General features: G+C 43.0%; 1 protein-coding gene across 1 annotated transcript in view; it reads right to left on the bottom strand.

Moving 5' to 3' along the window:
* VPS8 (VPS8 subunit of CORVET complex) overlaps window positions 1–12,789 on the bottom strand; it is a 932,181-nt gene that overhangs the window by 657,363 nt on the left and 262,029 nt on the right. Inside the window, exons 19-20 of the mRNA XM_030209561.1 lie at window positions 11,020–11,066; window positions 4,101–4,190 (exon numbers count right to left, since the gene is read on the bottom strand). Of these exons, the coding sequence (XP_030065421.1) occupies window positions 4,101–4,190; window positions 11,020–11,066 (137 nt within the window). The remainder of the gene's footprint in view (window positions 1–4,100; window positions 4,191–11,019; window positions 11,067–12,789) is intronic.

The raw sequence follows: 12,789 nt of genomic DNA, 5'->3' as shown, positions 1-12,789 counted from the left end.
CTTCACATACCAAATAATTAGAGCTGTATCTTACCTTCTACATTTCAACTTATTTTCACACAAAGTTAAACAATCATTTTTAAACAGAATTCCTTCTAATCAAAAATACAGACCCCAAGTGCACTGGTCAGTCAAGGCAGAGTTGAAAAACAATCTTTAAAATTCACTTCCACTACAAATGGGTATATGCATGCAAGTGTCTATGTTGAATTGCAGGGTAATTGTGGCTAGTGAGTTCATTTTGAACATCTCCATGCAGACAAACATGTTAAGCTCTCTTGGGTACAGAATTCTTTGGAATTAGGAAGAAGCAGGAGTAGGACCCAAAATCCATTGGGCAAGGGGCACCAACTCTACTGCATGAGATCTTGTGAGAGAGTCAAGCACTGAAGACAGGATGCTGCTCTGATGAAAAGAAGATCTGGAAGGTTTGTTTAGTAATCATGACAGTGGAAACCTGGAGAAGTTTATTTGGTACCCCTATGCAACGATTTGAGAGCCCACTTGTCTGTGGTGATGGATTGCTATGCCTCTTCCCTCTAGCAGTGGATATTCAAACTTTGTTCACATTTCCTCAGACAGATAAATTAGTTTGCTATTTCCATTCTCAAGGTCTCTAGCACCGCTGATAAGGCTGCACAGGTGTGCGCTTATGGATGATATGTATGTAAGGCTGAAATCTTTCGTCAGGAATGTAAGTCTAAGCAAAGGGTTGCTTTTGTATCTGGACTGCTAAGCACTTTTGAAGAGTGCTGGCTGGTCGCTACTGACTGTGGAGGAATACTCCGTGATAAGTGAAAAGGGGTCTTTTATATAATCAGAGAGATTATTGCTGGTACAAAGGGGTGTCAGCAAGTCAATCAGGAGACCTCTCTGAGACTAGAGGCTTGAAGTCATGCTATTCTGCATGCTGCTATGTGATACAAAAATGCAAGGAGCTACTACTACTACTACTATGTATCTCCAGTGCTACCAGATGTACCTATGTGGCATTAACAAGTTAAAACCATACTCTTGATGTCCAAAGTTAGAAGGGATAACTGTTCCAGCCAATCTTCTGGCAAGAAATGTACATGGACTGCTATTCTTTGGATGAGAGAATAGCTGAAGTGTAAGAACTGAAGCTGATAGGCAGCAATTCCAAGTTTAAGTATGGCCCCTTGGAAGATATTCCATCCTATGTTGAGAGTTTTTTGTTCCTTTCCAGGCAGCATGTTAGCTTCTGTCCTGACGTTTTTGGCATTCTTTAAAGCTGCTTCAGAAACTATGTATTCGTGGGGTAGCTGTAGGAGGAGGACAAAGACATGGAGCGGGGTGGATGTTACATATGATATCCATTCATCTAGAAGTAGGTTGAGTTGTGAGAGGTGTCTGCCAAATCTTGAATTTAAGATCTTGCAGAACTTGAAGGATTGATAGTCTGAGGAGCTCCTGAAGGACTGAAGAATAGCACTAAAGTACTGTTTGCTCTGTGCAATCACAGAAATCTATACGGAAAGTGATTTTGATACCTTCTAGAGATATTTGGAGAAGGAATGATCATCCTTAGGGTTCATGCAGGGCTTCTGATCATGAAGAATAGTTGTCAGAAATGTCAGGAGCTTCCAGCAATCTCGATACACTTAGTGTGGAAAAGGTGTTGCCTTGGTCTTGGAAAAAAAATAATTGGTTGTGAAGCAAGGTTCCATGTGTATTCTATCAGTTCAGGTTCCAGATAATGTAGAGAAGTGGCATTGTACTGCTGAAGAGTGAGGTGTGATGATACTCTGCAGCTCCTGCGGGGATATGGGAGAGGTCTGAAAGTGAAGTAAGTTTTGGAGTATTTGTAGCTGATTGAGGAGAATTCGCCAATGGTAAAGGCATAGGAAAAGATATCTCCTGTTGCAGGACAGGCATGAGATGGCTTACAGAGATATCAGTGGCCCTGGAGTCTCTTTACACCAGGTGATGAGAAAGGCTACTCTAGTGGTGATGGCCTTCTTGTATATTTTGCAGGGTGTGGTGTCTCTAAGAGATTTCTGACTATGCTTGTCCTTCTCAGAAAGAACTGTGCTTTTACAGAGTACCTGGGTTTGGGCTTCCTTGATGTTTTGCGTCCACAGGTCTGCTAGCCACGTGGGATGCTTTAGAAGCAGTCGCTGAGCTGTTTGAAAAGGCAAACAGCAGGTATTTTTAGATCTCTACCCTGTTTTAATCGAAGAGGAGCTAGGCTGTGGCCAAACTCAGCTTTGGGGAGATAAAGCAGTGTGAGCTGGTGTCAGTAAGAAGAACGGTTGTGCTCACTCATGGCTCATGTGTGCAGAGAGTAGGTGTTCTGGGTTTGGACCTATTGGGACAAAGTTAGAATGGAGATCCTGTAGTCAGGAATCTGCAGGTACCTGACTAGATTCCAGGGAAGTTTCATTAGAAGCTATGTCAGTGATGTCAGTGCCCCTATACAGTTTTCTTTTCTCCTTTTTCTTTTTTTGCTGTTGTGTGAGGAGGGGTGGGAGGGCTAGATGTTTACTGCTTGAGCAGATAGAACTGACGAAGCTGAGAAGAAGAGGGGAGCTGGGTTTAGCATTGGAATCCCCACACATTCTCAGTGGAAGCTTTTCAAAGGTTTCCCTGGGCTATGGAGAGCACCACCACTAAACATCTGTCATGTCCCCTACCTCAACGCAAGTGGCGCCCTCGGACTGCACAGGTCCTGGCAACACAAACACTTGACTGGCTCAGCCTTGAGCCATGTCTGTGTACTTCTCTGGCTGCAGGCTCCTTGATTGCCTTGCTCTCGTGCACCTGGATCTGCTCTCTCTGCCTGGCTTCCAGGCTCTTTAATTGCCTTGCTACCACACACCTGTGTTGACTTTCTGCCTACCTGACCTATGGAAGCTCTCTTCTTCAGCTGGTTCCGGTCTTCGTCAGAAAGCCTGCACTATTTCTGGGACGCTTTCCCTCTGCCTAGTTGCTTCGGCTTCTACTTGAGTAAGCGTTTCTCTTCAGCATACCCTTCTGTTTGCTGCCTGCCTGTAGACCCTGCTTGTACCTGGATTACTCTTCTGTTTGCTGCCTGCCTGAATATCCTGCCTGGACCTGGCTACTCTCTTGTCTTTGCCTGCCTGGATATCCTGCCTGAACCTGGTTACTCTCTTGTCTGCTGCCTACCTGGATATCCTGCCTGGACCTGGTTACTCTCTTGTCTGCTGCCTGCCTGAATATCCTGCCTGGACCTGGTTATTCTCCTGTCTACTGCCTGCCTGAATATCTTGCCTGGACCTGGTGACTCCCGGATCAGTTACCCGCCTGTATACCATCCTGGACCCAAGACACTCCTTAGCCTGCCTGTCACTCTGTTGTGACCCGCTCCTGAACTTCTTCCATCTGCTCTCCTCTGGCTGGTCTCTCCGGGCGCCCCTTTTCTGGCCTCTCAGTATAAGTCCTGTCGGCCGCCCGCACCTGGGGGCTCAACCCTCGGGGAACGGCAGTCACCACAGGTGAATTCAGGGTTGCTCAGCCACCAAGCAGAACCCGGGTCCGTGTCTTTCACACCCAGCAGCACATTGCTCGGCACAGGAACTCACCATATCTGACACATCAGGCATAATCTATCCATGCCTTGCCTTCCTGTATACCTAATAACCACAACCGAGCCTCCCCTGTGCATCTAATAACCACAGCTGTGCTTTGCTACCCTATGTACCTAGTAACCATAACAATACCATGGCTACCTGTGCCTCATAGCAAATGGTGTAACCTGTCTCTTTGAAAACCTCAAAACCACTGTTAGGCCTCCCCTATACAAATCTACACTGCATGCAACTTTGTGCAGTGCATCTATTTTAATTCATAACTGTGAATCTTGGATGAAATTCTTTTAAGAGCAGAAGATCAATATCCCAGTTTGCTTAGATTCATAAATGTATTAAGTGGCTAAATAAAAGGAGCTTTCAAAAGTGGTCTAAAGAATCAATATCTTCTCAGGGATGAAATATAAATCTAAATGAATAAAAGAAATCTTAATTTGCCAACTACACACATCTTGTTAACAATACTGCTTTAAATTCACAATTCACAACAAACAACCCAGACTACCATAGCAATAAAAATCATTATTTTACCTGGAAATGCTGCTCCATCACTTGGATTTTACCCTGGTCTGGACACTTCTTCAAAGCACGGTCTGCATACTGGAAAAGTATTTCTACCATCTGTAAAGAAACACGAAGTATAGTCCTAAAAACACACCCCTCGATATGTTTTGGGCATATATGGTCCTAGCAATACAAATGGTAAGATTTTCAAATTATCTTAAATGAATACACATAATCCCCCTCATTCTATAATCTTGCATGCAGATTATGTGGCTTGGGCAAGCATGTGTGTTCATAGGTTTAGAACAGTAGCAGTTATGCATGCAAGTTCATTGCCTAATTAGCTAAGAATTGACACCAACAACCAATACTCAAATATTATTGAATTGACCCTAATTTGCGGTTACTAACATAACTGCACTTAGGTGCTATAATGTTAACAGTTAAATTCCACAATGAGTAACTATGAGAGGGGCATGGATTGTGGAGGTGGAGAGGTAGGGCAGGGGCATAAATGCACCAAGCTTTTAGAATACTGTCAGTTACATGGTAACTCAAAATAATTGGGCGAACCACTGTTGAAATCAAACAGTCATAACATCAAACAACAAGAGGATATATTGATCTAGTCAAAGAAATGAACTAGAAGGCGGGAAAAGACCTCAGACACTCAACATGTGCTATTACTAGCTTGCAGCACTGTTGTGACTGCTTTATATCAAGTTGAGGTCTCCTCTTCACCGGTCAGAAAAACCTCCTTCCTACCCTGATAAGTTACGGTTTTTTTTCATTTTCAGTCCATGTGGTAATGCACATAAAGAAGTAAAAGTGTCATGTGAAATTATATGTATGCTGAAGCAGATTTGAAAAATTTTAAACTCTATATAAAAAATTAGTACTTATCAGGGTAGGAAGGAGGTTTTTCTGACCAGTGAAGAAGAGACTCAACTTGATATAAAACAGTCACGACAGTGCTGCAAGCTAGCACTAGCACACGTTGAGCGTCTGAGGTCTTTCCTCCTTCTAGTTTATTTCTTCGACTAGATTTCCACACCTCGGCTCTTCCTATCTCTGACCATCACCTGATCACCTTCACTGTCCGTCACCCCCCCCCCCTCAGCCCCGCCCAACATTAACCACTACTTCTAGGAATCTCCAGGCTATTGACCCTCCCACCTTATCCTCTAGTATTTCTGATCTCCTCCCCTCTATCATGTCCTCCGAGTCTGTCGACAAGGCTGTCTCCGCTTATAATGCCACTCTCTCCGCTGCTCTGGACACCCTCGCACCATCCATCTCCCTCCCACAAGGCGTACTAATCCTCAGCCCTGGTTGACCCCTTGCATTCGCTACCTTCGCTCCTGCGCCCGATCTGCTGAACGCCTCTGGAGGAAATCCCACACCCATTCGGATTTCCTTCATTACAAATTCATGCTATCCTCCTTCCAGTCCTCCCTATTCCTTGCCAAACAGGACTACTACACCCAATTAACCAATTCTCTCAGCTCCACCCTCGTCGTCTTTCGCCACCCTTAACTCCCTCCTCAAAGTGCCCTCCTCTCCCCACCCCCCCTCCCTCTCTCCTCAATCTCTGGCTGACTACTTCCATGACAAAGTGCAAAAGATCAACCTTGAATTCACCACCAAGCCACCTCCTCCTCTTTTCAGCCCCCTCCCTCAACACAACCAACACTCTTTCTCCTCCTTTCCTGTTATCACCCGAGGAGGAAACCGCCTGCCTCCCTTTTCTCCTCGAAATGCACAACATGTCCTCGGATCCCATCCCCACCAACTTACTGAACCCATCCTCTTCATACTGTCACCCCTCCATCTGTCATATCCTCAACCTCTCTCTCTCCACTACAACTGTCCCTGGACACCTTCAAGTACGCCGTAGTCACACCTCTCCTCAAAAACCTCACTTGACCCCGGCCTGTCCCTCCAACTACCGCCCCATCTCCCTCCTACCCTTCCTCTCCAAAATACTTGAGCGTGCCATTCACAGCCGCTGCCTTGATTTCCTCTCCTCTCAGGCCATCCTCGATCCACTTCAATCTGGTTTTCGCCCTCTACACTCGACAGAAACAGCACTCTCTAAAGTCTGTAATGACCTGTTCCTTGCCAAATCCAGAGGCCATTACTCCATCCTTATCCTCCTCGATCTATCCGCCGCCTTTGACACTGTCAATCATGACTTACTTCTTGCCACACTGACCTCATTTGGATTCCAGGGCTCTGTTCTCTCCTGGTTCTCATCCTATCTCTCCCACCGCACCTTCAAAGTACACTCTCATGGATCCTCCTCCACCCCTATCCCGCTCTCTGTTGGAGTTCCCCAGGGATCTGTCCTTGGACCCCTTCTTTTCTCAATCTACACCTCTTCCCTGGGCTCACTGATCTCATCCCATGGATTCCAGTATCATCTTTATGCTGATGACACCGAGCTGTATCTCTCCACACCAGACATCACCGTGGAGACCCAGGCCAAGGTGTCGGCCTGCTTATCAGACATTGCTGCTTGGATGTCCAACCGCCACCTGAAACTGAACATGGCCAAGATCGAGCTTATCGTCTTTCCACCAAAACCCACTTCTCCTCTTCCTCCGCTCTCGATCTCAGTTGATAACGCCCTCATCCTCCCCGTCTCATCTGCCCGCAACCTCGGAGTCATCTTCGACTCTTCCCTCTTCTTCTCTGCACATATCCAACAAACAGCCAAGACCTGTCGCTTCTTCCTCTTTAATATCAGCAAGATTCGCCCTTTCCTCTCTGAGCACACCACCCGAACTCTCATCCACGCTCTCATCACCTCTCGCCTTGACTATTGCAACCTACTCCTCACTGGCCTCCCTCTTAACCATCTATCCCCCCTTCAATCAGTTCAGAACTCCGCTGCATGCCTTATATTCTGCTTGAACCGATATACTCATATCACCCCTCTCCTCAAGTCACTTCACTGGCTTCCGATCAGATACCGCATACAGTTCAAGCTTCTCCTTCTTACCTACAAATGCACTCAGTCTGCAGCACCTCATTACCTCTCTAGCCTCATCTCCCCTTATATTCCCGCCCGTAACCTCCGCTCACAGGACAAATCCCTCCTCTCAACACCCTTCTCCACCACCGCCAATTCCAGGCTCCGCCCATTCTGCCTCGCATCACCTTACGCATGGAATAAACTTCCTGAACCCCTACGCCAAGCCCCCTCCTTACCCGTCTTCAAATCATTGCTCAAAGCCCATCTCTTCAATATTGCTTTCGGCACCTAACCTTTATACCTTTGTACCTTTCATGTAATCGTGAATGCCCCAAATTGACTACCCCTACTTGACTGACTCTACACTTGTCCTTTAGATTGTAAGCTCTTTGAGCAGGGATTGTCCTTCTGTGTTAAAATTGTACAGCACTGCGTAACCCTGGCAGCGCTTTAGAAATGTTAAGTAGTAGTAGTAGTAGTAGTAGTAGTAGATCAATATATACTCTTGTAGTGTGATGTTATGACAGTTACATGTGTAACTGTCACATTTAGATGCAAGCATTTAGGACTGCCATAGAGTTAGTGTAAGTGTTCATGCCTTAAGTGTAACTGTAGACTTACATTAGTATTTTATAATGGCAATGAAAGCTTAATAAAGAAGTTGTGCTTAGCATTCATACTTTAGGTGTTTAACCTTAGGTGAGTTGTATAGAATTACCCCCTATCCTATATAATAAAACTCACCCTCAACGTTCTGAGGACACTGACGTCACTGTCAGGTCCTCCGGGCACTTCCTTCCGGTTTGAAGCCTTTGTGGTGGTGAAGCCACCAAAAACACTGTGCTGGGGCCCCGTCCTCGCGTCAAACCTGATGACGTCGAGGGCAGAGCTATGTCAGCACATTGAAGGTGGTGCCGAGGTCCGCAACAATGGTGGACGAACGCCGACGGGGTGAGTAGCGATGGGGGGGAGGTCCGGAAGGAAACCGTGCTAGCGCCCGTTTCATTGCCGCAAGAAACGGGCATGTTTTACTAGTATGCAATAAAATTCTATATGATAGCTAGCAATGAAAAAAAGCAAGAGATCTGATTACATTTTGGTGTATTTCTTTGCAAGATTAGATATTTTGTGATTTGTAACACTATTTATTTCACAGCAGTATGGTGGGTATATGGGTGTGTTTTAAATGTGCTGTGTGTGTGTTAATGTGAGTTACTACTTTTTAATGATTTCCTGTGTGTGTGTTAATGTGAGTTATTACTTTTTAATGATTTCATGTCACATCATATTTTTATGGTAATGTGCATTGCTTTGAGGTTTTTCTAAAAATATATCCAGTAATTCCATGAAATTAAATGAAATCTACCAGATAGCTGTAAAGCTTGCAACAATATATGCACAATACCTATCATCCAAACTATATTCCACAAAGACTGAAAAGTATGTGAATCTTATTTTTCATATTTATAACAATTTCAAATAATACACAAAGCAAATCACTTTGTATAGAAATTTTGCCAGAAACAAATTTAAATTTAAAAGAAAGGATCATAAAATCATGTAGGCTTATTAATCCACTAAATAAAGAGGGGAGGAGCTAGCACAATGCACAATGCATTAGAGGCTGCATATTCAAACACAACATTCAAAAAAAGAAAAAAATAAGCAGGAACCCCCAATATCTACACAATTCTAATCAGCTCTGTCCTATCTAACTCTGAACCTCATCTCCCTCCTAATATCTATAAAACTGTTTAGCTGAGTAGGTTAAAAAAATGATAGGTAACATCTCACCTATAATTTCAGCAATATCCAACTAGGACAGACCATAATCACCTCACTATACATGACTTAAAATTAGCATACTTGTGGGGTATCAATTTCTTCAACTAGAATACTGAATCAACAGCGTATCTGAATTAGTCTTTAGCAATTATAAAATGTATTCCGCAATCAACTTACTTCTTAAGTCATTAAGTTATTAAAAGGAAGGGAAAAGTCTCAAAGAGCTCCAAATCACAAGATTTTAGGATCTATATAATGATCTGTAAGATAGCCTATTGACAGCGGTAAGAGAGATGCGCTGTCTTGTGAACTCCAGTAAAGCGGACCCTGAAGCAGCGATGCGAAACTTTGGCAAGCGTTGGTCCAAGGGGGATCCTAAAGCACGACTAAGAAGCTGGCTCTTGATAATGCTCTTCAAGATAAGTGCACTGTTCTTTAAGAATATTTGTTTGCACCGTTTGAATTGAACTGAATACTTTTTGTTTGATAAGTCTGCATTTATATGGAAGGTTTTCTTGCCAATGATGAAATCTTATAGATCGTTATATAGCTCCTAAGATTTATTTATTTATTGCATTTGTATCCCACATTTTCCCACCTATTTGCAGGCTCAATGTGGTTTACATAGTTTTATTAACATTGTCATTCCAGGATATCAGATACAGTTAGTATTGTGCAGAGATTAAGTAGGGAAGAGAGAAGAAGGAAGGAAGATCTTGTGATGGAGCTCTTTGAAGCTTTTTCCTTCCATTTAATAACTTAACGATTTAAGGAGTAAGTTGATCTCTTTTTTGATTGTGGAATATTGGTATAAGTTTTAGATATTGATTATCTGCAATTCCACATCTCTATTCTGTTTTCGCAGTGATAGAATTGACATGGGAACTGAAATATTTTCATCTTTTAGGTTCCAAATACAAGGGATAAATCAAGACATTGAATTCATAATTCTTTATGAGAGCCTCTGAAACTCAGTCCTGATAGGGCATTACCTTAACACCACAGTTACAAAAATTCCAATAACTTAACTAATATTTTGTTAATTATCTCTAATTGGTGCTAACCCAATTTCTCCAACAATACAGTCACATCTGAAGAAAAGGCTGTAAGTTCTTGAAAACTCGTGCCCCAAAACATCCTTTTCCGATCATTTTATATAGCATTACAGTTTGCAAGTTCCATAAGAATATAATAAGAACATAAGTGTTGCCATACTGGGATAGACCGAAGGCCCATCAAGCCCAGCATCCTTGTTTCTAACAGTGGCCAATCCAGGTCACAAGTACCTAGCAAGTTCCCCAAACAGTAAAACAGATTTTATGCTGCTTATCCTAGAAATAAGCAGTGGAATTTCTTCAAGTCCATCTTAACAATGGCTTATGGACTTTTCATTTAGGAAATTATCCAAACCTTTTTTACACCCTAAGCTAATTGAACACTGAGAGAAGAAATATTTTCTTTGGTTTGTTTTAAATTTACTACTTAGTAGTTTCATTGCATGCCCCCTAGTCCTAGTATTTTTGGAAAGAGAAAACAAGCGATTCACATCTACCTGTTCCACTCCACTCAGTATTTTATAGACCTCTGTCATATGTTTCCTTAGCTGTCTCTTTTCCAAGCTGAAGAGCCCTAGCCGCTTTAGCTTTTCCTCATAAGGAAGTCATCCCATCCCCTTTATCATTTTCATCGCCCTTTTCTGTACCTTTTCTAATTCCGCTATATCTTTTTTGAGATGTGGTGACCAGAACTGCGCACAGTATTCGAGGTGTGGTCACATCATAGAGCGATACAAAGGTATTATAACTCATTTTTTTCCATTCCTTTCATAGTAATTCCTAACATTCTATTTGCTTTCTTTGTCACCACTAAACATTGAACAGAGGGTTTCAATGTATCATCAATGATGACACCTAGATCCTTTTCCTAGGCGGTGACTCCTAATGTGGAACCTTGTATCACATAGCTATAGTTTGGGTTCCTCTTTCTCACATGTATCACTTTGCATTTGCTCACAATAAAAGTCATCTGCCATTTGGATGCCCAGTCTCAGATTCTCTTGCAATTTTTCACAATCCTCTTGTGATTTAAATTATGTTTAGATGCAGCAAACTGAAAGTAAACTGTAAAATAACACTGGACATCATAGCATGCTAGCATGAGAAAAGGAACAGAAAGAAAACTCACCCGATCAGCAACCACAACTCTTCTTTTGCTTTGATCTCCAGACAACCCTGCAAGAGTTAACAGAAGCCCATCAAGCGTTCTCCCTTATTAGTAACCTGGAAACTACTGCAATAGAATTTCCCTATGTCCTTTGCCCTCAATTTAACAATACTAACTATGAAGTACAGGACTTCCCAACATGTTCTGGGGTATTCAACCTAACCAATAAAGACAGGCTTAAGCAAAAGGAGGCATAATAAAGAATGATTTTACTATACACCAAATTTCTGCAAAGGCTCAGGATGTGGAACAACATTGAAGCTCAGTCCCGCCTGACTAAAACTAACAGTAATTCGGCTAGCATAGACATAAAGCTATAGTGCTCTGTAAAAGTCTTCAAACTTCTAAACATGTTTCACATTCTGTCTAAAAAATACAACTCAAAATTTATTAAAGAAGATTGTTTCACTGATCAGTACAACATAGTTGACATTGCTCTACACAACATACTTACAATTTTAAGTGAAAAATCAATTTTAGAAAAACTAAGGAAACATTTAAGAAAGCAAAAAGTCTTGACTGCATAAAACTTCACATCTGACACAGCCAATCCCAAATTAGTTCCTTGTGAGGCTAAACAGAACTCACCTGTGTCCAATCACAGAAGCTGAGCTAATTCGAATATGTCTATATGAAGAATCAAACTGTTTCTGTTAGATGAAAAGAATTTCAAGCAAATGTCTAAATGTAGTAAACAAAAAACTGCCAAAAGAACTCTGGGATAAATTTATTCAAAGGAACACGTTGGATGAAGACTGTTAGAATATCAGTTGGGACACAGTTCAGGTCCATGATTGCAAAGTGGAAACAGTTTGGCAAGACATTGTCCCTGTCAGGCTGGCCCACCGAAGTCAGTAGCTGTGGGTCAAGAAACTACTGAGAAAAGAAGTATGGAGGTGAAGCCAGTGGCAAGGAATGTAACAAAATCCAAAAGACATCCCCAAAACAATGACAGATCAGCTCAACGTAGAAAATTCTTACTGCTAAGGACTCCATTAAAAGAGGCATTAACTGGACTTCCGGTGACGTCATGACCGCGAGAGGTTGAAAGGAAAATCTCTCCGGCTCCTACCTTCCCCCTAGAGCCTTAAAAAGCATATAAAGTTGACTACAATTCTCCAAAGATCGCGGAGCAAGGAGTTAAAGGTCTGGCGATTACCTTTCTACATTTCCTGACATCGAAATGGCGGCGAAAACCGGCTCAAAAGACAGACTCCGTGGCAGGGTAGGAGAAGAAAAAATGGCGCCGCCTGCAAGCCCGCCCGGACCGTCGGTCGCATCGGCATGGATAGCCGAAATCACTGCAGAAATGAGGACGGTGATGGAAGACCTACTAGATCGCCAGTTAGTCCCTATAGACGCTAAATTAGAGCGAGTACAGACGCAGCTCATGGAGCTGTCGAAAGACTGTATAGCATTTCAAACGCGAGTCTCTGAAGTGGAAGACCGTGTCGCGGTGGTCGAAGGGTCGCAAAACCAGATGCAAGATCAGCTGAGGGCACTGGAAAATAAAGTGGAGGATCTAGAAAATAGATCGAGAAGGAACAACGTTCGCCTGGTGGGGCTCCCGGAGAGTATCCCGGAACGGGGCCTGGAGACCTTCTTGGCTAATTGGATGTATAAAGAACTACAACTCTACTACTACTACTACTTAACATTTCTAGAGCGCTACTAGGGTTACGCAGCGCTGTACAATTTAACAAAGAGAGACAGTCCCTGCTCAAAGAGCTT

Source organism: Microcaecilia unicolor, chromosome 7 (assembly GCF_901765095.1).
Source record: "Microcaecilia unicolor chromosome 7, aMicUni1.1, whole genome shotgun sequence".
Taxonomy (NCBI): Eukaryota; Metazoa; Chordata; class Amphibia; order Gymnophiona; family Siphonopidae; genus Microcaecilia; species Microcaecilia unicolor.
This window is presented reverse-complemented; position numbering and strand designations above follow the sequence as displayed.